The sequence below is a fragment of the Marmota monax genome, unplaced genomic scaffold (assembly GCF_021218885.2).
Source record: "Marmota monax isolate L192 unplaced genomic scaffold, Marmota_monax_Labrador192_F-V1.1 WCK01_AAM20220418_F8-fsc00007, whole genome shotgun sequence".
Classification (NCBI taxonomy): Eukaryota; Metazoa; Chordata; class Mammalia; order Rodentia; family Sciuridae; genus Marmota; species Marmota monax.
Genome location: NW_026692781.1, coordinates 28,019,658 through 28,044,160, shown reverse-complemented (window position 1 = coordinate 28,044,160; position 24,503 = coordinate 28,019,658). Strand labels below are relative to the sequence as shown.

The 24,503-nt window shown below is 38.0% G+C and overlaps 1 protein-coding gene across 3 annotated transcripts in view; it reads left to right on the top strand.

The window, feature by feature from the left end:
* The window catches only part of Dnah7 (dynein axonemal heavy chain 7), a 345,957-nt gene that overhangs the window by 281,972 nt on the left and 39,482 nt on the right, over positions 1–24,503 (top strand). For all 3 annotated transcript variants that reach the window (XM_046447272.2, XM_046447271.2, XM_058580336.1), the window contains 6 exons: positions 240–434; positions 1,972–2,064; positions 15,574–15,750; positions 17,777–17,938; positions 20,130–20,330; positions 24,287–24,448. In XM_046447272.2, the coding sequence (XP_046303228.1) occupies positions 240–434; positions 1,972–2,064; positions 15,574–15,750; positions 17,777–17,938; positions 20,130–20,330; positions 24,287–24,448 (990 nt within the window). The remainder of the gene's footprint in view (positions 1–239; positions 435–1,971; positions 2,065–15,573; positions 15,751–17,776; positions 17,939–20,129; positions 20,331–24,286; positions 24,449–24,503) is intronic.

Genomic DNA, 24,503 nt, shown 5'->3' with positions numbered 1-24,503 from the left:
CAAATTTTCATGTTTAAATTATTTCTGGAAAAAGCAATTGAAAAGTAGCTATTTAAAATGAAACTATTTTGAAAACTGTTTATAATGGATATTTTGTTTTCTTTTGGCTAAATAATGAGCTGTGTTAAGCTTCAGAATTTCATTGGGACTATATATGAAACTTATAAATAAATATTCAGCTCTTTTAAAATGTAAACTGATTAATGATTAATTCATTCATGGTGCTTTGTTTTCTAAAGATCAATAAAACTGAGTGGAGATTTCTGCTAACTGGTGGCATTGGACTGGATAACCCTCATGCCAACCCTTGTACATGGCTCCCTCAAAAGTCCTGGGATGAAATATGTCGATTAGATGACTTGCCTTCTTTCAAAGCAATTCGGAAAGAGTTTATGCGCTTAAAGGATGGCTGGAAAAGAGTATATGATAGTTTGGTATGTTTTAATCCTCTTGTTTATTTCAAAGTTTTTAAATGGAGAAAATAATGTTAAATAGTGTATCTTATCTTTGCATAAAAGCAAGATTTAAATCAGCTTTAAACAACTGGTTGAATATTAAAATACAAGCTTTGATTTATATTACCCTTACCTTTCTAAGTCAATGATTTTATTAAACTTCCATTCAGTCTCAGAAATGTATGGAAATGTAGGAGCTGCATGGCCTTAAAATATTTTGGTTGAATTTCCATTCCAAGTTTTTATTCATTATCAAATTAGATTTTGATAATCATAAGAGCAGATAAACTGAAATTTTATCAAACATGCTAGCTGTGGTGGCAAACACCTGTAGTCTCAGTTACTCAGGAGGCTGGGTGGGGGATCACTTGAGCCCATGAGTTTGAGATCAGTGGGGGCAACATAGCAAGACAACGGTTTCCAAAAAAAAAGCCACTTCCCACCCCACACACAAATAGCTGTTTGATTATATATTCTGAAGGCAGAACACAAGCTAATAAATACTTTTTGTCATTTGAGGAAAAGGGAGAGCTACTAGTTTAAAAATATTTTCCTAAGACCTTATCTTGCTAATTAGAGCCTATTATTACACTTGACACATGCCCATAAAACAGTTTCCTTTCTGAGATATGTAGCAATTGTTGCTTTTCCTCAGTTTTTCTTAAGTACATGGACTAGTATTTTCTAATTCCCAGTTATTTTTTTCTATTCCTTGGTTTCTATTCTTTTGACTATTTGCTTTCCTTTTTATATACTATGGCAAGAGCTCTGGGGAAAGTTGGTGGAGAAGAGAAAGATAGGTGGAAATTTTTTTTAATTGTGTTTATTTTATTTGTTGCCTATTATAAATGATAGTGAGAGTATATCTACACATGACTTTACATATTTGTAATGGATCTAGTTTGGATTTCTCCTTGGTAATAGTAAGATGTTTCCTAGAAACAAGTGTTTTTGCTAATACTCTTTTCTAAGTTAAAATTTTATTAACTGTCTGAAGCATAGAGATTGATGATTTGAGAAACCACATAGCCTATCCTGAAGTTTCAAAAACACACATTGCCAGGTGTAGTGGCGCCTGCCTGTAATTCCAGTGGCTGGGGAGGCAGGAGGATCATGAGTTCTAAGCCAGCCTCAGCAGCTCAGTGAAAATAGGGCTGTTTCTAAATAAAAATACAAAATAGAGCTGAGGATGTGGCTCAGGGGTCAAGTGCCCCTGAGTTCAATCCCTGGTACTGCACCCCCTCAAAAAAAAAAAAAAAAAAAAAAAGCACCACACACACAGATGTTGACATTAATCTATTTAGTTTGTGTCCTTGTTTTGAGTCCTTCAGGATGTTTTTAATTTTCTTATTATTTATTTCATAACTTTGCCCCAACTTTAATAAAATAATGAAATTCACACAAGCATGTTTTCACTTATTCATTATATATATTCTCTAAAAATTGGTTTATGTCAAAATACCTGCTTTTTATACAAAATCTTGAACATTAAATTATATATGCATTGTACTTACAGGAACCACACCATGAGATTTTCCCTGAAGAGTGGGAAGAAAAAGCAAATGAGTTTCAAAGGATGCTGATCATCCGATGCTTGAGGCCAGATAAGGTAAACCTGGTCTTTGAAAGAAGCTCTGTGATTCCTGCCTCTCCTCTCTGCACAGTCCTGCCAAATGTGTATTTCCTTTAGTAATCATGGAGGAGGGGGAGTCTGAAAATATTCCGCTTCCTTTTAATGTAGCCATTTTTCAAAAAGTTTGTGTGTTTACTAAAATCATTCTAAGTGACTAATTAGCTTATATTTTTTAGTTTTATTTATTTCATGACTCTTCTTTATATCTCATGTTTCCCATACCTCATAATCTTCTCTTGTTTACATGTTATAGTCTCATTTTTACTCATTTTATTTATTACTTTGGGGAAATTAGTCAATGGCATTAACATCAAGTTACTATACTAGTTTTTTTTTTAGATGCCTTGAATTACTCTCTCTCTCTCTGTATACACACACACACACGTGTGTATACATATATACATATATGTAATGACTATATATATATAGTCAGCCTTTAAAAAGCAAGTCAAATGTTATTTTTAAGATATTCATCATTGTTGATGACAAAGGAAAATATCAATAATGTTACTTTTAATTTCTTTAAATCATAAACTATATAACCAACAAATCAGGAGATGGATTTGTATAGGATACTCATCTATATCCTTCTTTGTATTATAGTCTATATAAAATATATTCACCTTAATATATTGACCATATCACAGAGTAAGATACTAGTATACTCTGAAAAATATAAACTACAGATACATTGGGAGATTTTTGAGAACATATCCCAATTGTCCATTGATACTCTACAAAAGCTTTACATAATTATTTCAAAACTTACTGTATTTATAACTTGAATTAGGAAATATCAGGTATTTCCTCCATTCTAACCACAATAACAAAACAGTACATAAATGGTTAAAATACTATAGTTTAAAAAATGTTTTTGTATACCTCAGTGATAGCATGGCATAGAGATGTTTTTTCCTCTTGGAGCCACAGTCTGCTCAGTGAACACACCTTGTTCTTACATGGGTTGGCAATCTGTTCTTAGCCAGGGCCCGGGTATCCATTCAGCTCAGTGGGCCCATGATACTTTTAGGTGATCCATGAATAAAATTTATTTTAAAACAGAATATTTTCTCCAACGTGTATTAAATTTGTCTTTATACAAAAGCAACTGTAAAATATAATTTTCAATTTTTTTTTTTTTAATTTTTTATTGTGGGTTGTTCAAAACATTACAAATTTCTTGACATATCATATTCCACACTTTGATTCTAGTGGGTTATGAACTCCCACCTTCACCCCATACACAGATTGCAGATTCACATCAGTTACACAGCCATTGATTTACAAATTGCCATACTAGTGTCTGTTGTGCTCCGCTGCCTTTCCCATCATCCACCCTCCCCCCTCCCCACCTCTCCCCTCCCCTCCCCTCCTCTCTCTCTACCCCCTCCACTGTATAACCCTGAGGGTCTCCTTCCATTACCGTGCAATTTACCTTCTCTCTCCCTTTCCCTCCCACCTCTCATCCCTGTTAAATGTTAATCTTCTTCTCCTGTTCTTCGTCCCTACTCTGTTCTTAGTTACTTTCCTTATATCAAAGAAGACATTTGGCATTTGTTTCTTAGGGATTGGCTAGCTTCACTCAGCATAATCCGCTCTAATGCCATCCATTTCCCTGTAAATTCTATGATTTTGTCATTTTTTAATGCAGAGTAATACTCCATTGTGTATAAATGCCACATTTTTTTTATCCATTCGTCTATTGAAGGGCATCTAGGTTGGTTCCACAGTCTTGCTATTGTGAACTGTGCTGCTATGAACATCGATGTAGCAGTGTCCCTGTAGCACGCTCTCTTTAGGTCTTTAGGGAATAGACCAAGAAGGGGAATAGCTGGGTCAAATGGTGGCTCCATTCCCAGCTTTCCAAGAAATCTCCATACTGCTTTCCAAATTGGCTGCACCAATCTGCAGTCCCACCAGCAATGTACAAGTGCACCCCCCTCCCCACATCCTCGCCAGCACTTGTTGTTGTTTGACTTCCTAATGGCTGCCAATCTTACTGGAGTGAGATGGTATCTCAGGGTGGCCTTGATTTGCATTTCTCTGACAGCTAGAGATGTTGAGCATTTTTTCATGTACTTGTTGATTGACTGTATGTCCTCCTCTGTGAAGTGTCCGTTCAGGTCCTTGGCCCATTTGTTGATTGGGTTGTTTGTTCTCTTATTGTCTAATTTTTTGAGTTCTTTGTATACTCTGGATACCAGGGCTCTATCTGAAGTGTGAGGAGTAAAGATTTGTTCCCAGGATGTAGGCTCCCTATTTACCTCTCTTATTGTTTCTTTTGCTGAGAAAAAACTTCTTAGTTTGAGTAAGTCCCATTTGTTGATTCTAGTTATTAACTTTTGTGCTATGGGTGTCCTATTGAGGAATTTGGAGCCCGACCCCACCGACTGTAGATCGTAGCCAACTTTTTCTTCTATCAGACGGCGCGTCTCTGATTTGATATCAAGTTCCTTGATCCATTTTGAATTCACTTTTGTGCATGGCGAGAGAAAGGGATTCAGTTTCATTTTGTTGCATATGGATTTCCAGTTTTCCCAGCACCATTTGTTGAAGATGCTATCCTTCCTCCATTGCATGCTTTTAGCCCCTTTATCAAATATAAGATAGTTGTAGTTTTGTGGATTGGTTTCTGTGTCCTCTATTCTGTACCATTGGTCCACACGCCTGTTTTGGCACCAGTACCATGCTGTTTTTGTTACTATTGCTCTGTAGTATAGTTTGAAGTCTGGTATCGCTATACCGCCTGATTCACACTTCCTGCCTAGCATTGTTTTTGCTATTCTGGGTCTTTTATTTTTCCATATGAATTTCATGATTGCTTTCTCTATTTCTACAAGAAATGCCATTGGGATTTTGATTGGCATTGCATTAAACCTATAGAGAACTTTTGGTAATATCGCCATTTTGATGATGTTAGTTCTGCCTATCCATGAACAGGGTATATTTTTCCATCTTCTAAGATCTTCTTCTATTTCTCTCTTTAGGGTTCTGTAGTTTTCATTGTATAAGTCTTTCACCTCTTTTGTTAGGTTGATTCCCAAGTATTTTATTTTTTTGAAGATATTTTGAATGGAGTGGTTGTCCTCATTTCCATTTCAGAGGATTTGTCGCTGATATACAGGAATGCCTTTGATTTATGCGTGTTGATTTTAAATCCTGCCACTTTGCTGAATTCATTTATTAGCTCTAATAGTTTCTTTGTAGAGCCTTTTGGGTCTGCTAGATATAGAATCATATCATCTGCAAATAGTGATAATTTAATTTCTTCTTTTCCTATTTTTATGCCTTTAATTTCTTTCGTCTGTCTAATTGCTCTGGCCAGTGTTTCGAGAACTATGTTGAAGAGAAGTGGAGAGAGAGGGCATCCCTGTCTTGTTCCAGATTTTAGAGGGAATGCCTTCAGTTTTTCTCCATTCAGAATAATGCTAGCCTGAGGCTTAGCATAGATTGCTTTTACAATATTGAGGTATGTTCCTGTTATCCCTAGTTTTTCTAGAGTTTTGAACATAAAGGGATGCTGTACTTTGTCAAATGCTTTTTCCGCATCTATCGAGATGATCATATGGTTCTTATTTTTAAGTCTATTGATGTGGTGAATAACATTTATTGATTTCCGTATATTGAACCAGCCTTGCATCCCAGGGATGAATCCTACTTGATCATGGTGTACAATTTTTTTTATATGTTTTTGTATCCGATTCGCCAGAATTTTATTGAGGATTTTTGCATCTAGGTTCATTAGAGATATTGGTCTGTAGTTTTCTTTCTTTGAAGTGTCTTTGTCTGGTTTAGGTATCAGGGTGATGTTGGCCTCATAGAATGAATTTGGAAGTTCTCCCTCCTTTTCTATTTCCTGAAGTAGCTTGAAAAGTATTGGTATTAGTTCTTCTTTAAAGGTTTTGTAAAATTCTGCTGTATACCCATCGGGACCTGGGCTTTTCTTAGTTGGTAGTCTTTTGATGGTTTCTTCTATCTCCTCAATTGATATTGGTCTGTTTAGGTTTTCTATATCCTCCTGACTCAATCTGGGCAGATCATATGACTTAAGAAATTTATCTATGCCTTCACTATCTTCTAATTTATTGGAGTATAAGGATTCAAAATAGTTTTTGATTATCTTCTGTATTTCTGAAGTGTCTGTTGTGATATTGCCTTTTTCATCCCGTATGCTAGTAATTTGAGTTCTCTCTCTTCTTCTCTTCACTAGCATCGCTAAGGGTCTGTCGATTTTGTTTATTTTTTCAAAGAACCAACTTTTAGTTTTGTCAATTTTTTCAATTGTTTCTTTTGTTTCGATTTCATTAATTTCAGCTCTGATTTTAATTATTTCTTGCCTTCTACTTCTTTTGCTGTTGTTTTGCTCTTCTTTTCAAGGATTTTAGATGAAGTATGAGATCATTTATTTGTTGGTTTTTTCTTTTTTTAAGGAATGAACTCCAAGCAATGAATTTTCCTCTTAGAACTGCTTTCAATGTGTCCCATAGATTCCGATATGTTGTGTCTGTGTTTTCATTTATCTCTAAGAATTTTTTAATTTCCTCCTTGATGTCTTCTATAACCCATTGATCATTCAGTAACCTATTGTTCATTCTCCAATTGATGTATGCTTTTTCCTTCCTTCTTTTATCGTTGATTTTCAGTTTCATTCCATTATGATCAGATAAGATGCATGGTAATATCTCTACTCCTTTATATTGTCTAAGAGTTGCCCTGTGACATAATATATGATCTATTTTTGAGAAGGATCCATGTGCTGCTGAGAAAAAAGTGTAACTGCTTGATGTTGGGTGGTATACTCTATATATGTCAATTAGGTCTAGGTTATTAATAGTGTTATTGAGTTCTATAGTTTCCTTATTCAACTTTTGTTTGGAAGATCTGTCCAGTGGCGAGAGAGGTGTGTTGAAGTCTCCCATGATTATGGTGTGGTGGTCTATTAGACTCTTGAACTTGAGAAGAGTTTGTTTGACGAACATAGCTGCACCATTGTTTGGGGCATAAATATTTATGATTGTTATGTCTTGTTGGTGTATGGTTCCCTTAAGCAGTATGTAGTGTCCCTCTTTATCTCTTTTGATTAACTTTGGCTTGAAATCTATTTTATTTGATATGAGTATGGACACGCCTGCTTGTTTCCGAAGTCCATATGAGTGATATGATTTTTCCCAACCTTTCACCTTCAGCCTATGTATGTCTTTTCCTATCAAATGCGTCTCCTGTAGGCAGCATATTGTTGGGTCTTGTTTTGTGATCCATTCTACTAGCCTGTGTCTCTTAATTGGTGAGTTTAAGCCATTAACATTTAGGGTTATTATTGAGATATGGGTTGTTCTTCCAGCCATATTTGTTTATTTCTGTTACTAAACATTGTTTGTTTTCCTCTTTGATTGTTTCCCCCCCCCTTTACTGTCCTACCTCCCACTGTTGGTTTTCATTGTTATTTTCCATTTCCTCTTCCTGTAATACTTTGGCTAGGATGTTTTGAAGAGATGGTTTTCTAGCTGCGAATTCTTTAAACTTTTGTTTATCGTGGAAGGTTTTAATTTCATTCTCCATCCTGAAGCTTAATTTCGCTGGATACACAATTCTTGGTTGGAACCCATTATCTTTCAGTGTTTGAAATATGTTATTCCAGGATCTTCTAGCTTTCAGAGTCTGTGTTGAAAGATCAGCTGTTATCCTGATTGGCTTGCCCCTAAATGTAATCTGCTTCCTTTCTCTTGTAGCTTTTAAAATTCTCTCCTTATTCTGTATGTTGGGCATCTTCATTATAATGTGTCTAGGTGTGGATCTCTTATGATTTTGCACATTCGGCGTCCTGTAGGCTTCTAGGATTTGGGATTCTGTCTCATTCTTCAAGTCTGGGAAGTTTTCTTGTATTATTTCATTGAATAGACTGCTCATTCCTTTGGTTTGGAGCTCTGTACCTTCCTGTATCCCAATGACTCTTAAGTTTGGTCTCTTAATGTTATCCCATATTTCTTGGATGTTCTGCTCATGGTTTCTTAACAGTCTTGCTGAGCTGTCTATGTTCTTTTCCAGTTGAAATACTTTGTCTTCATTGTCTGATGTTCTATCTTCTAAGTGTTCTACTCTGTTGGTAGTATTCTCCATTGAGTTTTTAAGTTGGTTTATTGCTTCCTGCATTTCTAGGATTTCTGATTGCTTGTTTTTTATAACCTCTATCTCCCTGTATAGTTGATCCTTTGCTTCCTGGATTTGTTTGCGTAATTCGTTGTCGAAGTGATCTTTCATTGTCTGATTTTGCTGTTTAATGTCTTCCTTGATACTCCAGATCATCTGAAGCATGTATATCCTGAATTCTTTATCTGACATTCCATCTGCTGCAGCTGTTACCTCTTCTAAAGTTGCGTTGACCTGCATTGCTTGTGGTCCTTTCTTTCCTTGTCTTTTCATACTGCTTGCGTATCTTTCCTGCAGGTGCGGGCGGCGGCTCTGCTCTCTCCTTATTCCAATTGGGGTGTCGTGGCTACCACGCCGGCAGGTCACTGGGCCTGTTCTGGGAGCTGGTGGCGGCTCTGTTCTGCCCCTACTCCAATTGGGGTGACGTGTCTGTCGTACCAGCAGGCCACTGGGCCTGTCCCGCTGGTCGGTCGCAGATCTGCCCACCTTTCAGGCACGGGTGGAGGCTCTGCTTTGCCCCTACTCCAATTGGGGTGTCGTGACTACCCCGCCTGCAGGATGCTGGGTCTGTTCCTGGCAAGGGAGGCGACTCTGCTCTGTCACTACTCCAATTAGGGTGGTGTTTGTACCCCGCCGGCAGGCTCCTGGGCCTGATCCGCCGGTCTGTTGTAGGTCTGCCTACCTTGAAGGCGCGGGCGGCGGATCTGCCCTGCCCCTCCTACCACGCCTGCGGACCCCTGGGCCTGATCTGCAGGTTGATCACTGGTCTGCTCACCCTGCGGGCACGGGTGGCGGTTCCGCTCCACCCCCACTCCAATTGGGGTCACGTGACCACCACACCGGCAGGGCCTGATCAGGGCGTGGGATAAGGATCTGCTCTGCCCCTACTCGAGTTGGGGTGACGTGTGTACCACACTGGCAGGCCACTGGGCCTGACCCGCCAGGCTGTCACAGGTCTGTTTACCTTGCAAGCGCGAAGGGCGGCTCTGCCCTGCCCCTCCTACCACGCCCATGTACTACTGGGTCGTGGGTCTGCCCACCTGGCGGGTGTGGGTGGCGGCTCCGCTCCGCCCCCTCTCCAATTGGGGTCACGCGGTCACCACGCTGGCGAGCCGCTGGGCCTGCTCCGGGGGCTGGCGGCGGCCCGGCTCCTTCCCTCTGGCTCGAGGACAAATTGAGGAGACTCGGGTGACTGAGCCTCACCCCCCTTACCAGGAGACCAACTGCTTATGTCACCGCTGGTATTGATGAAGATCTCTCCTCCACCGCTTTCTGCTGACATCAGATCTCTGCCATGTTGGTATCCTATGCGAATGGCAGCATTTCGTTCCCCTTGCCAGGCAACCCAAGCAATGGGTGAGTCCTGACCTGCCCTCAGCAGGACCCGGACCGAGACACAGTTTCCGCGGGCTCCTAGCCCCGGTCCAGGGAAGTTCCGGGAGCCGGAACTCGGCCGCTCCGTGCTCGGTGTAAGCTCCTATAAGTGTAAGCTCCAAGAAGCAGCCCCCGCGGGCTCAGTTCCGGGAGCCGGAATTCGGCCGCTTAGTGCTTGGTGTATGCTCTGATAGTAGCAGGGTCCAAGAAGCAGCCTCCGCGGGCTCCGCAGCCCTGAGCCAGGGCGGTTCCGGGACGGTTCCGGGAGCCGGAACTCGGCCGCTCTGTGCTCGGTGTAAGCTCCTATAAGTGTAAGCTCCAAGAAGCAGTCCCCGCGGGCTCAGTTCCGGGAGCTGGAATTCGGCTTCTTGGTGTTTCGTGTTTGCTCTGATATTAGCAGGGTCCAAGAAGCAGCCTCCGCAGGCTCCGCAGCCCGGAGCCAGGGCGGTTCCGGGACGGTTCCGGGAGCCGGAACTCGGCCGCCCCGCGCTCCGTGTTCACTCCGATAAGATCAGATTTTAAGAAGCCCCCAGGCGCTGAACCCTAGCAATCTGTCTGCAAGCCGCAGGCGAATTGCAGCCTGAAATTACCTGTTCTATGGCTGAATGAGCTGCGGTCAGTCAAAAACAGGTGTGGTGACGTCAGTTTACCAACATGGTGGCTGCTGGCCTCCTCTGTGGTCTGACCGGTGTGGAGAACCGAGATGGACCGCTTCCTTCCCCGTCTCGAACCCAGAATTCAGCCCTGAGTGCGGTGCTTGCGCGTCTGGCAGAAACTGCAGCGCTGTCTCAATTTTTTTTTTTAATGGAAGATGGAGCCCACGAAGTGCCTAGGGCCCATGAAAGTCCTGCTGTTAGGAGCTGGAAGGAAACAATCCCAGCATTTGATGTTCATTTTGAAACCAGTAAAACATCTTCCCCCTTGATGGCCTTACCTTTTTTAAAAAAGAATTTTCACTAAAACTTTAGTGGTAAGCTTCACTTTAACACTTCACTTTAAGCATTAAATATGGGAGAAAAATTAAATGCTTCAAACTTGTTTAACATGATTTTTTCCTATAATTTACCTCTTATTAACATTTTTAGCTTTTTACTTTGTTTTCCAACCTAAAGACTATTACACCAAAATGACTTAATACACACCACTGACCTTTCCTCCTCAATATTTGAAAAACAAGCTTCAGTTCATGATTTATGTTGTTTGATTAAAAGTGATGAAGGAAGCCGGGCTCGGTAGTGCATGTCTGTAATCCCAGCAGCGTGGGAGGCTGAGACAGGAGGATCATGAGTTCAAAGCCAGCCTTAGGAATGGCGAGGGGCTAAGCAACTCAGTGAGACCCTGTCTCTAAATAAAATACAGAATAGGGCTGGGGATGTGTGGTTCAGTGGCCAGGTGCCCCTGAGTTCAGTCCCCAGTACCCCACCCCTCAAAAAGTGATTTAATGAGCCATTTCCTGTTGTCAGTTTCATCTACAAATATCTCTTCCCTAGTTTTACATTTTAAAAAACTTGACAGTTTAATCTGAAAATATATTGAGCTAGCAAAGAGAACAAGTATTACCTTCCATATTCAGTCTCTTCTCAAAGTGTATCAGAGGGAATTTGAGTTGAGGTTTTGTTGTTGTTTGGGGTATTTTTTTCTTTTGGTTTGTATGCTGTTTGTTTGTTTGCTTTTAAATCAGTGGAGGTTAAACTTGTTTTCATAACTTCTGTCAGCTGTTCCACCCAATACTTCAGCACCCTGTCTTATAACATTTGTTGTATGTATTCAGGGAAAGGAGTAGTGGTATAGAGGCTAATATTTAAGCTGGTAGTCTATATTTCTTTGCTGTCTGTAAGTCAAAAGATAATAGATATGCCCACTAGGCAAATTGGCAATTGATTGATCTCTGGCTTACAGTAGACTTTGTCAGTATACTCTTTTGGAGTGGGTCTCCTTTCCATTTCTCTCTCCTCAACCCAACCCAACTCAGTAGTGAGAAGCCACAAATGCCAAGCTCTCTAATTCTCAAGTTTGGGAAAACATGAATGATTCTCACTAAATCACCAGTAGGAAAAATGAAGTGGTCTTGCACTTTCCTTTAAAATTAAACAGTTTATAGTGTTTTAATGAAAAAAGAAACACATCAAGTGGATAAATATTGACATGTGAAATGTTTTGAGCTCATTTACAAAATGACGAGCTTCTAGCCATAGTTCTGTCCTCCTGAACTGTAAACAAAAATCTAATTAATCAGCTTTCAATAAGAAACTTGTCAAATATAAGTTAATATGTTTCTCTGACCCCAGATAAATCCCATAGGAATTTGCAATACACAGAAAAGTACACATAGAAGATCACAAACCTCATTTCTGTCTTTGGGAAGATGGTTGCCTAAATTAGTCTGTAATTTTTGTTACTGACAGATTTCATTATACCAACCTAATGCTGGCATAATCAGATTGCATGAGACCCAGTTCTATTACCTTGCAAACTGAATAGCTAGCAGTGCTTTATTGGCCTTGGGAACTAACAGTTCAGTCTTGGTAGAAACTAAATTTTGTTCATTTTTAACATTATAAGTGCAACAGTGCAGTTTGTCTCTGCAGGCTTTCAGGTGAGCATCCCTTACTTTGTTCTCAAGAGCTGACAGACAGAAGAAGCCCTTCACCATGTCACCTATGCTTGCCTGTGCACAATGACTAACGCCAGCTTGAATTTCCCAATAGCAGGACTATTTGTATCCCAGACCTGTGACAAGTACAATCACACACTTAAAACTTGCATGCTTTTCACTGTGTTTGTAAAACTTAGGGAAGTTAGCTGTGGGAGGAAGAGGTTATAAGATCAGTGTTTTGCTTCCTTTTGTTAGTATTTATTCTATTTTTTAATCTATGAGAAAAGACCAGCTATAGGATAAAAATAATAATAATAAAGAGAAAGACAAGGACAAAGCCTGACCAGGCAATTAGGATATTTTTAATATTACTGCAATAGCTTGGCATCTGATAATTCAAAATATCTGAAACATGAACAAACTCTATCTAGAAATAAAACATTATGTATAAATGAATTTATTATTGATTTTTTTGTTTAGAAATTCTGTAACTAGAACCCTCACCCTCATAAAAGTAAGCATCTTGATTTTTTTATACATTTGTTCATTCAATAGATACCAATTTTGCATGAACAATACATCTTGTTAAGTAAGTCCTTGCTTTCTCAGCATTTATAAATGTGTTTTCACTCATCCATACCTTTTCCATGCTTGAGGGAATCTAGGAAAATATTGGGACAAATTAAAAAGTCTAATATAAATTTGGGATATTTTTCCCATAGTTCTTAGCTTCCAACACCCCCAATACCATCGATCACATACGTAGCACAAACACACGCAAACACAGGGACTGATTTTTTAAAGGCAATGTGAAAATCACTGATTTTTACTTAGAAACCTGAAGTAAAATAGATGTTCCAAAGTACATACAACTGGAGTTTGAAGATACTTATAATTTTTTCCAGAGGAGGCTATCTTTTTAAGTTACTTGGCCACTTGCAAATTGCTCCTGCAGTGTTCTCCAAGTTGAAAAAATTGCGGCTAGTTTAATTGCTAACCCAACTTGGGAGTGTTGTGTATTCACAGAATTCCATCCTTGGATATAAGCCAGTATTCATTTGGAGTGATTCTGGGCCTTCAAAAAATATTTTCAATTACTCCTTTTCCTAAGATAACCCTTGTTCTTCTAAAATTTGTTTACTTTGATAGAGTCTTATCTAAAACTAGGATTTTTATTTTAAACTTTTAAGTAGTGCTCACAACATTCTGTGAAAAGGAATCAATCAATTTGTAATACCAGAAAATAGATAGCAAGTATTTATGACCTAAATTTTGGTGCATATATATATATACACACATACATGTCAATATTTATATTTTTGAGCAGGATAAAAAGTATATTTGGTAGTAACTACTTAGGAGACAAATTAAAATTAGACAAACTGTTCATAATGTTGTCCACATGCACATCAGTTACTTCTATTTATTTTCAAAGTGAATGCAAACATTGATCATGGCAAGTAGATATGAAATGAAAATTATATTTTTAACTCTAAAGTAGCAGTTTTAAAGAAGTCTACAGTATTTCAATATTTTAACATGGAATTGTTAATTCAGCTTAGTTGTCTTTTATGCAAAGGAGAAAATTCAGTATTTAACAGAGTAAGGAAGGCCTGAAAACTCTTTCAGTGGATCAAGGACTGTGTTAACAAATGCAGGGCTCTTTCTCAACTACACTCTTCAAGGACATGCCTACAGCTCTTATAAAGTCAAGCAGGAGACATTGTCCATTGGCTCCCATGTCCATGTCTTCCTACAATTAAACAAATGTTTTGATTTCTTCATTAAGTGTGGTAGAAATTTAAAGAATGTTATTAATTTACCCAGCTTAAAACTTAAATATTTTATTTTCTTGGAGAAAGATCCATTGATATTTGTTTTTACCTATTTTTAAAAAGTCTCAAATGAAAAACACAAATAAATCTACAAATAAGAGAATAATGTCAGGAAAAATATGCACTGGTGTCTCACTAAATTTTATCTTATTTTTTTCCTTCTGGCAATCTATGCTTCCTTTTTATTATGCTTTTCTTTCCCCATATTCAACTACTTTTGCTTTTTGCTGACAAAGCAAATTGATGTTGAGCACAGTTCAAGGGAGTTTTATTGTGTTCCTTAATGGGGGAACCAGCAATATGAAGAAAGAGCAAGTGTGAACAAAGGATGTTTGAGGGAAGAGTTTATATAGTTGGAGGGAGAAATTTTATATAATTTGTTAAAGTAGATACAGGGATACTGTTTTTGTAAACCCACCTGTATCACTTGTTCCAGTCACACTTGGGTCTTGATTAGCTAGTACCATCAATGGAGATGCCAGGTGCAGACTCCTCATCAGAATAAAGGAATAACTGCACTGTTAACACAATTCCACTCCTGCACCAGTACCTGGAAGGGACCACATAGCAGAGACCCAAGCCACAGACTTATGCTCTTTCTCAAACAGGTTCCCAGAAAATTATCAGGCATGCTATTAGAAACCCTACACAGTAGAGTTTTGTCTGTTTTCAGGGGTGGGGGGTGGTATATGACTTGTTTCCATTTTACGAAACTCCCATAACAACTCCCTTCTTCTCCCCCTCCCCTCCCCCTCCTTCTTTTTTCACCCTTCCTCCTCTTCCTTATTTTCCTTCCCCAACTATATTAATCTCTCTCTTTTTTTGTTTTTTGGTGGTGATGGGGGGTTTTGATACGGGGATGGAACACAGGGCCTTGGGCATGCTAGGCAAGCCATCTAGCACTGAGCTACATCCCCAAGCCCTATCAATCCATCCTTGATAGTGTGGGAAACTTTGTATAACTTACATGAAACTTTCTACTGTTGAGTTTGGGCTTTGGGAACATAATCATTGTTTTAAAACTTTAGAATTTAGTTTCCTTTTCTTCTTTACCTATCAACTCTTGAATATTCATTAAAAGGAAGAAAGATGCCTTTGAATTGGGTGTCAGTTACGACTCATTATCTGTTATTTAATTCATTGATAACTTTTTTCTATCTGAAACACATTTATGTACACAGTGACAGCTTTAACTCTCCACCATTAAAGAATGCCTACATAGCCATGTGACGAGGCACATGGCTTTAATACCAGCTACTTGGGAGGCTGAGGCAGGACCATCCCAAGGCCAGCCTGAGCAATTTTGCAAGACCATCTCTCAAAAATAGATTTTAAAAGATCTAGGAGTGTAAATCAGTGGTATGGTGCTTTCCTCGCATATGTAAGGCCCTGCGTTCAATCCACAGTACTGGGCAGGAAGAAGAATGAGGAATACCTAATTAAAACATCTAGAGTTCTCCTTCAAATCTGAACTTTTTAATATTTTAGGAAAATTTTGACTATTCTTTAAAATATATTCTTGTATCTTTGTAGGTTATTCCAATGGTGCAAGAATTTATAATCAACAGATTGGGACGTGCATTCATTGAGCCACCCCCCTTTGATTTATCCAAGGCATTTGGAGATAGTAACTGTTGTGCACCACTGATTTTCGTGCTGTCTCCTGGAGCAGATCCAATGGCTGCCCTTCTAAAATTTGCTGATGACCAGGTACCTTACAACAGATAAGGTTATCTGATGTTACTATTTTTAAAGCAATATTTTCTTACAATTGAAATCCTCTGATATGAGGAAAAGGCAAGAATTGTCACTCAGCCCTTAAAAGACTTTGGGGTTCTGGAGGTTGACAGGATCCCAAGACAATGATGCTTAAATGACAACATTGGACTAAAAATAGCTCCTTACCAAAATTATAAAGCCAATATTTAGATTTGAGAGGCATTTGCCTTTCTTTGGGGTGAGCTGGGAACTCTGTGACATCATTTGCACAGTTCATGAGCTTGAGTTGACTTACTAAGTTCAAATCTGGACAGTGTCCCCAGGGTGAACCTTCATTGAGCCTGCCTTTCTCCAGTCTCTAAAGAAGACCTTTGCTGACTTTTCAGAACAATTATTCATTATAGTCACTTTACCAAATTAGTTCTATTACCTACTTTTTTAGACTTTAAAAATAATTCAAATAAGTTCACTAAAAGTTCTTTTGTCATACAGTCTAGAACTACAAAGTAACAATGAACAAGAAGTTGGGTATTTCTGAGTTGTTTTTTTTTTTTTTCCTATTTTGGTATAATCAGAATAACTTTTTGTGGTAATACTGCTGAGATATATAAAATAATGCTGCTACTTTGAGTGTGTAATATCTACTGTTAACTCATTAAACATGGTTTTTTTTTCCTTTTAATTTTTAAAGAATCCTATGTGGTAAGTGGTGGAACTCCATTTCACAGAGAAGGTTAATGAAATATAGAGAGGTTGAGTAGCTTTTCAAAGACCCCACTTATAGATGGCTTATAGATTAAATGCTTTCTACTAGGTCAATTTATTCTTTCATAATTCATTTTATTTTGCATAATGTAATACTTATATCTTAAACTATTCACTGTCTAACTGAACTTTGTTTAAGAAGTGTTAGGACATGGCTGTCATGATTGGAGGAGATGAGTTATGACATCTGTGAAGGAACAGAACATTCATAGTCTTTTTATGCTACAGTAAGAATTTTGAATAATATGGGAAGATGTGGTAGGGTTTTAAGTTACAAAGTGACATGATCTAATCTATAATTTATTATATGATTTAATCTGTAACATATAAAGCCATCCTCATTTGAGTGTACAGAATTGATTTGAGTGTACAAAATAGTTGAAATTCCAAGAAGACCAAAAACTGTGGTAAGACTAGAGTGGAAACAGTGGAGGTGGTATAAAGTATCAGTCTCATGAGGGACTCACATCTCCAGATCAACATGACGCAGGTGACCCTTGAGCTCTTTTAGTTCTTGTTTGTATCACTTTCACATTAGACCACACGATTATCTTCTGGCCCTGGTATAGGTCCTGCTCCATGCATTGTCTTCACTTGCTATCTCCACTTCTTCCAGGAGCAGTATTACGGAGTGACAGTAAGTCTTGGGCATTTAGAAAGGGCCCAAGATCCTGCTATCATCATCCAAGGCCTCTTCCTGAGAGACAGTCTGCTGGTAACTATAGTGGAATGATGGAAATCCAGAAGCCACAGATGAATCAGAATAGAGGAGAACCTAATACCAGAAAACACTTCCACAGAATTTTTTAAAGAAAATTTTGTGTGGAAATTAGTGGTTAATTTTTTTACTTTCTTCGTATTTTTTTTTCAGTAGACACAAAAAAGATCTGAAGGAAATAGGACACATTCATCGATCTATTCATAGGTTTCTTCTCAGCTTTGAATTTTAGGAGTTATTTCAAGAGAGATGATTCCTTTCATCTCCTCCTTATATTAAAAGTCTTAATTTTTCCTATCTTTTATATCAACAACCAAAGACCCCAAAGAATTTTCTGCATACTACCATGATTGTTTCCTATGTGAATTGACTTCTATTTTATGTAAGTGCTTACTTGAGTGTTTTAGGGCTGTATACATTTGAACCTGTGAGAGATGCTACATAATTAAACTATAACAGAGTTACTGTTAATAACAATATTGAGTCTTCTAAAACTGTGATGTTAAATAACATCTTTAATACTCTTTTATATAGGGGTATGGAGGTTCAAAACTTAGCTCTTTATCTCTTGGTCAAGGCCAAGGGCCCATTGCTATGAAGATGTTAGAAAAAGCTGTCAAGGAAGGAACGTGGGTTGTTCTTCAGAACTGCCACCTTGCCACCTCTTGGATGCCAACCCTTGAGAAAGTCTGTGAGGTAAAAATGCAGGTTTATATTTATTTGGTTATATTCTTTTAATCTAATTAGTGAAACACATACCATTCAAGTAACTCCTTCCTGTCCTTTAGTTTGGAGGGTGGCAGGTAGGTGGCATGGCCGGATTCCAGGAGAGATGGGCTCACAGTGAGGATTCTCTCTGAAGGAACAGAGGACGGCACACAGTCAGGCCTTGGCAAGTTCCCCTTACGGGAACAAGAGTTTATCCAGTAATATGAAAATATCCAGAGGAACAGGCTAAAAGATGAGACTAAACCATCCGTAGTGGGGAATATAACCCAATTTAATTTTTACCACAATAGAACAAAAGCAACGAAGGAGACTATTCAAGGTAAAATTCATGTGTCCACTCTACACCAGAAGGCTTTAGAATACAACTTTCCTTTAACTCACTTCTCATCCTCTTGGCCAGCTTCCCTGTCATGGAGGATCAATATGAAACCAAAAGGGTACTATTCCCACTTTCCTTGAAGGGAGTTTTAGTACTTCCCTATTTTGGGTGGGCAGAAATTCCAGGATGAAAATTCCATGTAGCTCAACAGAGTAAACAGAAATCCTGGCACCTGATTTCAATAAACACAGAGAAAATGTTTCCACAGGAAATACCCATGACTCTGTCATCCCTATACCTCCCTTTGATGAGGGAATCCCTCAGGCCACCAACCACCCAAATTAATGATAGGACTTGCACTGTCCAGCTATCCAACAAAATCTTCAAGAGATAGATGGTTTTGTTTTTTTCTTTATGCTACCTATCACACTCTGTTTTGCCTGAATCTTAACGACAGTGAATTTCTGTGAAGAAATTGACTTTGTTTTGTTCTCTCTTTTGTCTCTGCACCTTGTATAGTGCCTGGTCCATAGGAGACAATAAATAAATTTGTATTGGATTAGTGATTGAATATTGCTTCCCTGCTTGAAACCTTTAAGTGGCTTCCAAACCTCAGAATGACTTAGAAGACCATTCATGATCTGACTTTTGCAAGTTTGGTGTCTACCTACTTCTCATCTTGACTTATCTGCTTCTGTCATATGAACTTCTTTCACTTTTGTTGAACGGCATTCTTTCTCAAAAAAAAAGATCATTGTGATAGATATTATATCTACCTGAAAAACTCTTCTTTATATTATGTGTTTGCCTTGCCAACATGTCCTCATACTTGAGGCCTTATAGTGGAGGTCTTATATTTGTGCCTTTTCTCCTGTGATTTCTCATGTGCCAAGCTCATGACCTGTAGAATTATAACATAAATACCTATAACATAGTCATGTAAAATGGAAAATGTGCCCAAGGGATGGTGAATTTGGCTTAATGTCTCATTAATCATATTGCTTAAATCATTATACCTAGGGTAGCCTGTAGGGAAAAACAAAACAAAATGGTGCTTTTGCCCACAATTCTTGTTATTAAAGAACATAGACATTTATATATCATTCCTAAACCACCTCTCTCCTTCACTGTGAGTGCTCAAAAACTTTGTTACTGGTAAAGATTTGAATTTTCAAGAGATGCAGACACCACTGACATGGACAATTGGAGTGAGATTGGACAAAAAGAATGAAAAAGATCCTTGATAATTTTTTCCCAGGCCCTATAGAACAGTTCTGAGACTTCTATTACCCTCTAGTGTTCAGTCCTTGGCCCCTTAACTAAATATAACTAATAGTGGTAAGTTTTGATGCTTTAGTTCTTCTTACTCTTTAAACTACTTTTTTTAAAAAAATCTTTGCTTAGCTAAATATTGACTTATCTCAGTGTATTACTTACGCTTTCAATCTGGCTACAGCAAAAAGGGATGAGTCTTAATCTAGCTCTGGACAGAGAATTGTTTCTGTAAATGTTTCAGCAACATCAGTTCAGATATGAGAACTTGGGAATGTCCTAGTCTCTATTTTTACCAACTCTGAAGTATATATCAACGTTATAAGCTTTTTAGTTCTCTGAGTTAACTTTCTCAAGGTGATCACAACACTCTGGGCTTTCTCAATGAAGTATATTGGTTTAGAGGCAGCAATAGATTTTAAGGCTTTTGCTAAAAACTGTGATTGTTACATTTCTTATTTTATAGAAGTGCTTCCTCCTCCTCCCAGCCCATCCCTTGCACAGATAATCTTGAGATTCTTCTTTGGATTTTTTTTACTCATTTATATCGGATTTGTTTTCTTACAGGAGTTAAGCCCAGAATCAACACATCCTGATTTCCGAATTTGGTTGACAAGTTACCCATCTCCGACTTTCCCTGTGTCAGTGCTGCAGAATGGAGTGAAAATGACCAATGAAGCACCAAAAGGTTTACGGGCTAATATCATTCGATCATACCTCATGGACCCGATCTCTGACCCTGAGTTCTTTGGCAGCTGCAAAAAGCCTGTTAGTAATGGCTAAGTCTTGTTACCTCGGCCTGTAAAGCAATTCAAGTGGCCCCTGGTGATCAGGGATGTGTGCACTGAGTAAAACTACAAATTAAATAGGCCTCCTGCACTGCAGTGCAGTTGGTTTTGATTACTGATTATTGACTGTGCTGAAGTCAATTTTATTAATATTTTATTTTAATTTTACCACCAGCCTCATTCCTGCTCAGTTGAGATCTTATGGGGTGTCATTAATAATGTAGCTTTCTATTTAGAAAGTCAGCTGTAAGCCATTCCCAGTACAAATCTGCAAGGTTGGAGAATCTTGTTTCAGGATATTAACTGAGCCCTTTGCTATTTGGAGCCGTATCTCTAAATTAAAACATAAAAATATTTCCTCCATATAACTATAATGAGAGCCAAAATGATTTTCCTCCTTGATTGATGGGACTCATAAGGGTCTTTTTCAGCATCACCAGGCGAGCAGGGAAAACACCCACTGCTTTCATGATTAGAATTCTGCATGAATATCTGTGACCTAAAATTGTTTCACAGTGTTTTTACCATAATTAAAAATGGAAGAGTTTCTTTTTAAGAGGGGTTATGAACCTTAGTAAGTTTTGCCATTAAAAAGCTCACACTCTTGATGTCTGAATATGGTTTAAGTGTACATCAAAAGAAAACATTAGAAATAAAGAAGTGCTTTCATTAAACAAAAGCCCAGGCACTAAAAATAAGTACCTATGTTTAAAACTAAGTCAAAGCCTATCCTGAGCTTCTAAGACCTGTGCTGACTAGTTTTTTGCATTGATTAGGCCCAGAGAAAGCAGGTTACCTCCAGACAGGTGGCAAGGGCATTTCTGCATCTGATAGGCCGAATGGAGAGTCTTTACAAAATGTAATTCAGCCCTCCCTTTCTTCTAGATCAAAAGGCCTCACCAGCAGTAGTCACAGATTTTAGAGGTCCAGACACTTACAAAATGCAGTCCCAATCCAAACCTCATTAAATGTCAAAGCAACACTTCAGTTTTTCTTTTTTAACTTTTTTTTTTTTTTTGGGAAATAATTTAAACTTATGGAAAAGTTGAAAGCATAGAAATAGTATAAGGAACACCTCAATATCCTTTATCCTTGTTTACTTTTTATTGGTATATTATCCTGTTTGCTTCATTTGTGTCTTCTTTATCTATATGTCAGTTGTCCCTCATTAACCATGGGGAATTTGTTCCATGACCCTCCTTGAATATCAAAATCTTCAGATGATTAAGTCCCTTATATGAAATGCCACAGTATTTACAAACTACATACATCCTCCTGTATACTTTAAATCATCTCTAATTACTTACAATGTGTAATACAATGTAAATGCTATGTCAATAGTTGTTGAACTGTCTTGTTTAGGGAATAATGACAAGGAAAAAATCTGTATTCAATATATTTTTTTAATTTTTAATTTTCAATGTGAGATTGAGTAAATCTATGAACACAGAGCCAGCAGAAGATATGGAAGGCCAACATGTATATGTCTATGTATGCATATATGTACACACAAGCATATACATATGGGTGATGCCCATTTGTCCCTTGTTGGAGATACTAATTTTGATCACCTGGACAAGGTATTGGCTGATTTCTCCACTGTATAATACCTGCTTTCCCCCTTGCAATTAATAATAAGTCTGTGAGGAGAATCTTTAGGATCATGTAAATATTCTGTTCTTCATCAAAATCCATCCTCCCACTCAGATTTAGTATCCATTGATGGTTCTTCCCTGATTGAGTTATTCCTGTGATGACTGCAAAGTAATTATTTTCCAACTGCAACACTCTGCACATTTGACACTTGACACAGTCATAAGCAACATCTCTCTCTCCCATTTATTTATTATTGGTACAGACTTGGAAATTTCTGAGGAATTCATTCCCAATGATTTATAACTCATTACTGAAGTCTTTTGGAGTTCAATTTTGTTCCATATTTGGGCAGTGGATACTCTAGTTCTTTTTACTTGTTAAAAATAAATATTATTGTATCATCATAGCCTTTTACTTCTCTGGTATAGAATGTTCCAGAATCATCTATATCCATCCTACCCTAGTCATAGAACCTGCCAATTTTCTGAAAAGTTCTGTTTTCTTTTAACAACAAATGCTATTAGAGACCACAATCTGGTATTAGATAAGCTCATTGCTACTTCATTGTCTTTGTTTCTTGACCTTGTCATTGGAAAGAACTTGGAAATAAATTCATGTACAAACACACACAAATATATACACACATATACCTACAAAAAGGACATGTGCATATATATGTGTGTTTGTGTGTGTGTGTGTGTGTATATATATATATATATATATATATATATATATATATATCCGTATCCATATTGTAGAAATGATGACTCCATACCAATACTTCCAATTTGAGTGCATTTTTCCATGGTTCTTTCTTGCTTCTCTTCATTCCATATTTCTATGTACCTTCTTCTATCTGGGTTCCAACAACAATGACACATTTGCAGATCTGATAATTCTGTTATATATCTAAAATAGTTTTAGAATTGGCCCAACATATTTAACTTCAATTTCTTTGGTTAAATATATGCTATTTTTTCTTTTGTTTTGAAATTTATTTTGTGAAAAAACTTTTCCTTTGCTCTTGGATAAAACTCCAGGCATCCCTGTGACTTTTCTTGTTCTTGTTAATTAATAAAATGTTCTATAATCATTTTAAATTGCAAAGCCAGTCTTGATTCAGAAACCAAAAAGTATAATGCAATATATTAGTTATTACTTCACATTTCATTCCTAGCATCTTACCTGGAACTTATAGTCTGTGAGTGTCATGCCGTCACAGGAAGAGGATAGAGCTGGCATCTTTTTATAACCCCTCTTATATTTGATAGCTATTGATACTGACCACTCAGTTTGGAGTGTGTTTGGGGGATGAGATGGGAACGAGCAGAAATTCCTGTTCTGGGCAGTAGTATTTGGAGCTCTCTGAACCAGAAAGGGGTTTAAAGATAACTCTTTGGCTCTCTTATGGTTCTTCTGTGAGTTTTCAGTAGTCTCCACTACTGGCTACTCCTGACTATGACCCACCCACCTTGGCAGTGCCTTGCTTTCAGATGGCAGCTCCTGGACTCTTCAGCTTCTGGTTCTACAACATTCCCCTCAGACAAACTCTTACTATTGGAATATAGACTTCTACCCCCTTGTAGAAGTCCTTTTGACCACAGAACCTTCAAAATGACACTGACTTCCATGCCTAGCCCAAGCTACTGATCTGATCCTTGAGATTCCCACCAGCTTAGTCCACCATCAGAGGGGTTTGGTGATTTCTCTTTCTTAGTCCTCTACTCTGCAGCCACAGCTTGCTCTCCTTTTTCAATCATTAGTTTTGCACTTATCCACCTGTCCAAGCTGCAGGGAATAAGTATTAACTCTCCTTCCTTCTCAGCATTTCAATGTAGAAGGCAGATCTCACACACCCTTCTCCCTTGGTGGGAGAAGTGAATTTCCAAAACAGCAGTTAGCATATCTGAGGAAATCTCAAGCTGTATTTTGACCATTTGGTATTTTATTTGTGGGTATTCAAGCTATTTAATTGGTTCGAATTTCAAATCTTCTTTGAAATTTTCCATGATAGCCTGGGATCATGCATTTCTTGCCTTGTGATACTTGAGTTGGCACCTCCAAAATCCTTTAAGGTAACATTAAATTAGATGAGTTTACTATGCTTCCTGAAAATCGAGTGCATTTAGCTATGTATGCTAAATACAATAAAAATAAGCATTTTTTTTTGCCTGAGGAGTCAGTAGAAACACAATTCTGTTTTAGTTATGCTTTGGGATGCATATATTTCTATGCTATTTGTAAGCAAAGGAATTTAATTACTTTCATTTTAAAATACGGTAAGTAAAACGCAATGTTGGGGGGAAAATAATGATGTGGCACAATTTCTTCTCATTACAGGAAGAATTCAAGAAAATGCTTTATGGCCTCTGTTTCTTTCATGCTTTGGTACAAGAGAGACGGAAATTTGGACCCCTAGGGTGGAATATTCCTTATGAGTTCAATGAGACTGATCTCAGAATCAGTGTACAGCAGCTCCACATGTTCCTGAACCAGTATGAGGTATAATAAAAACCACACATTATTTATCACATTGTATCTGTACAATAAGCAGGGA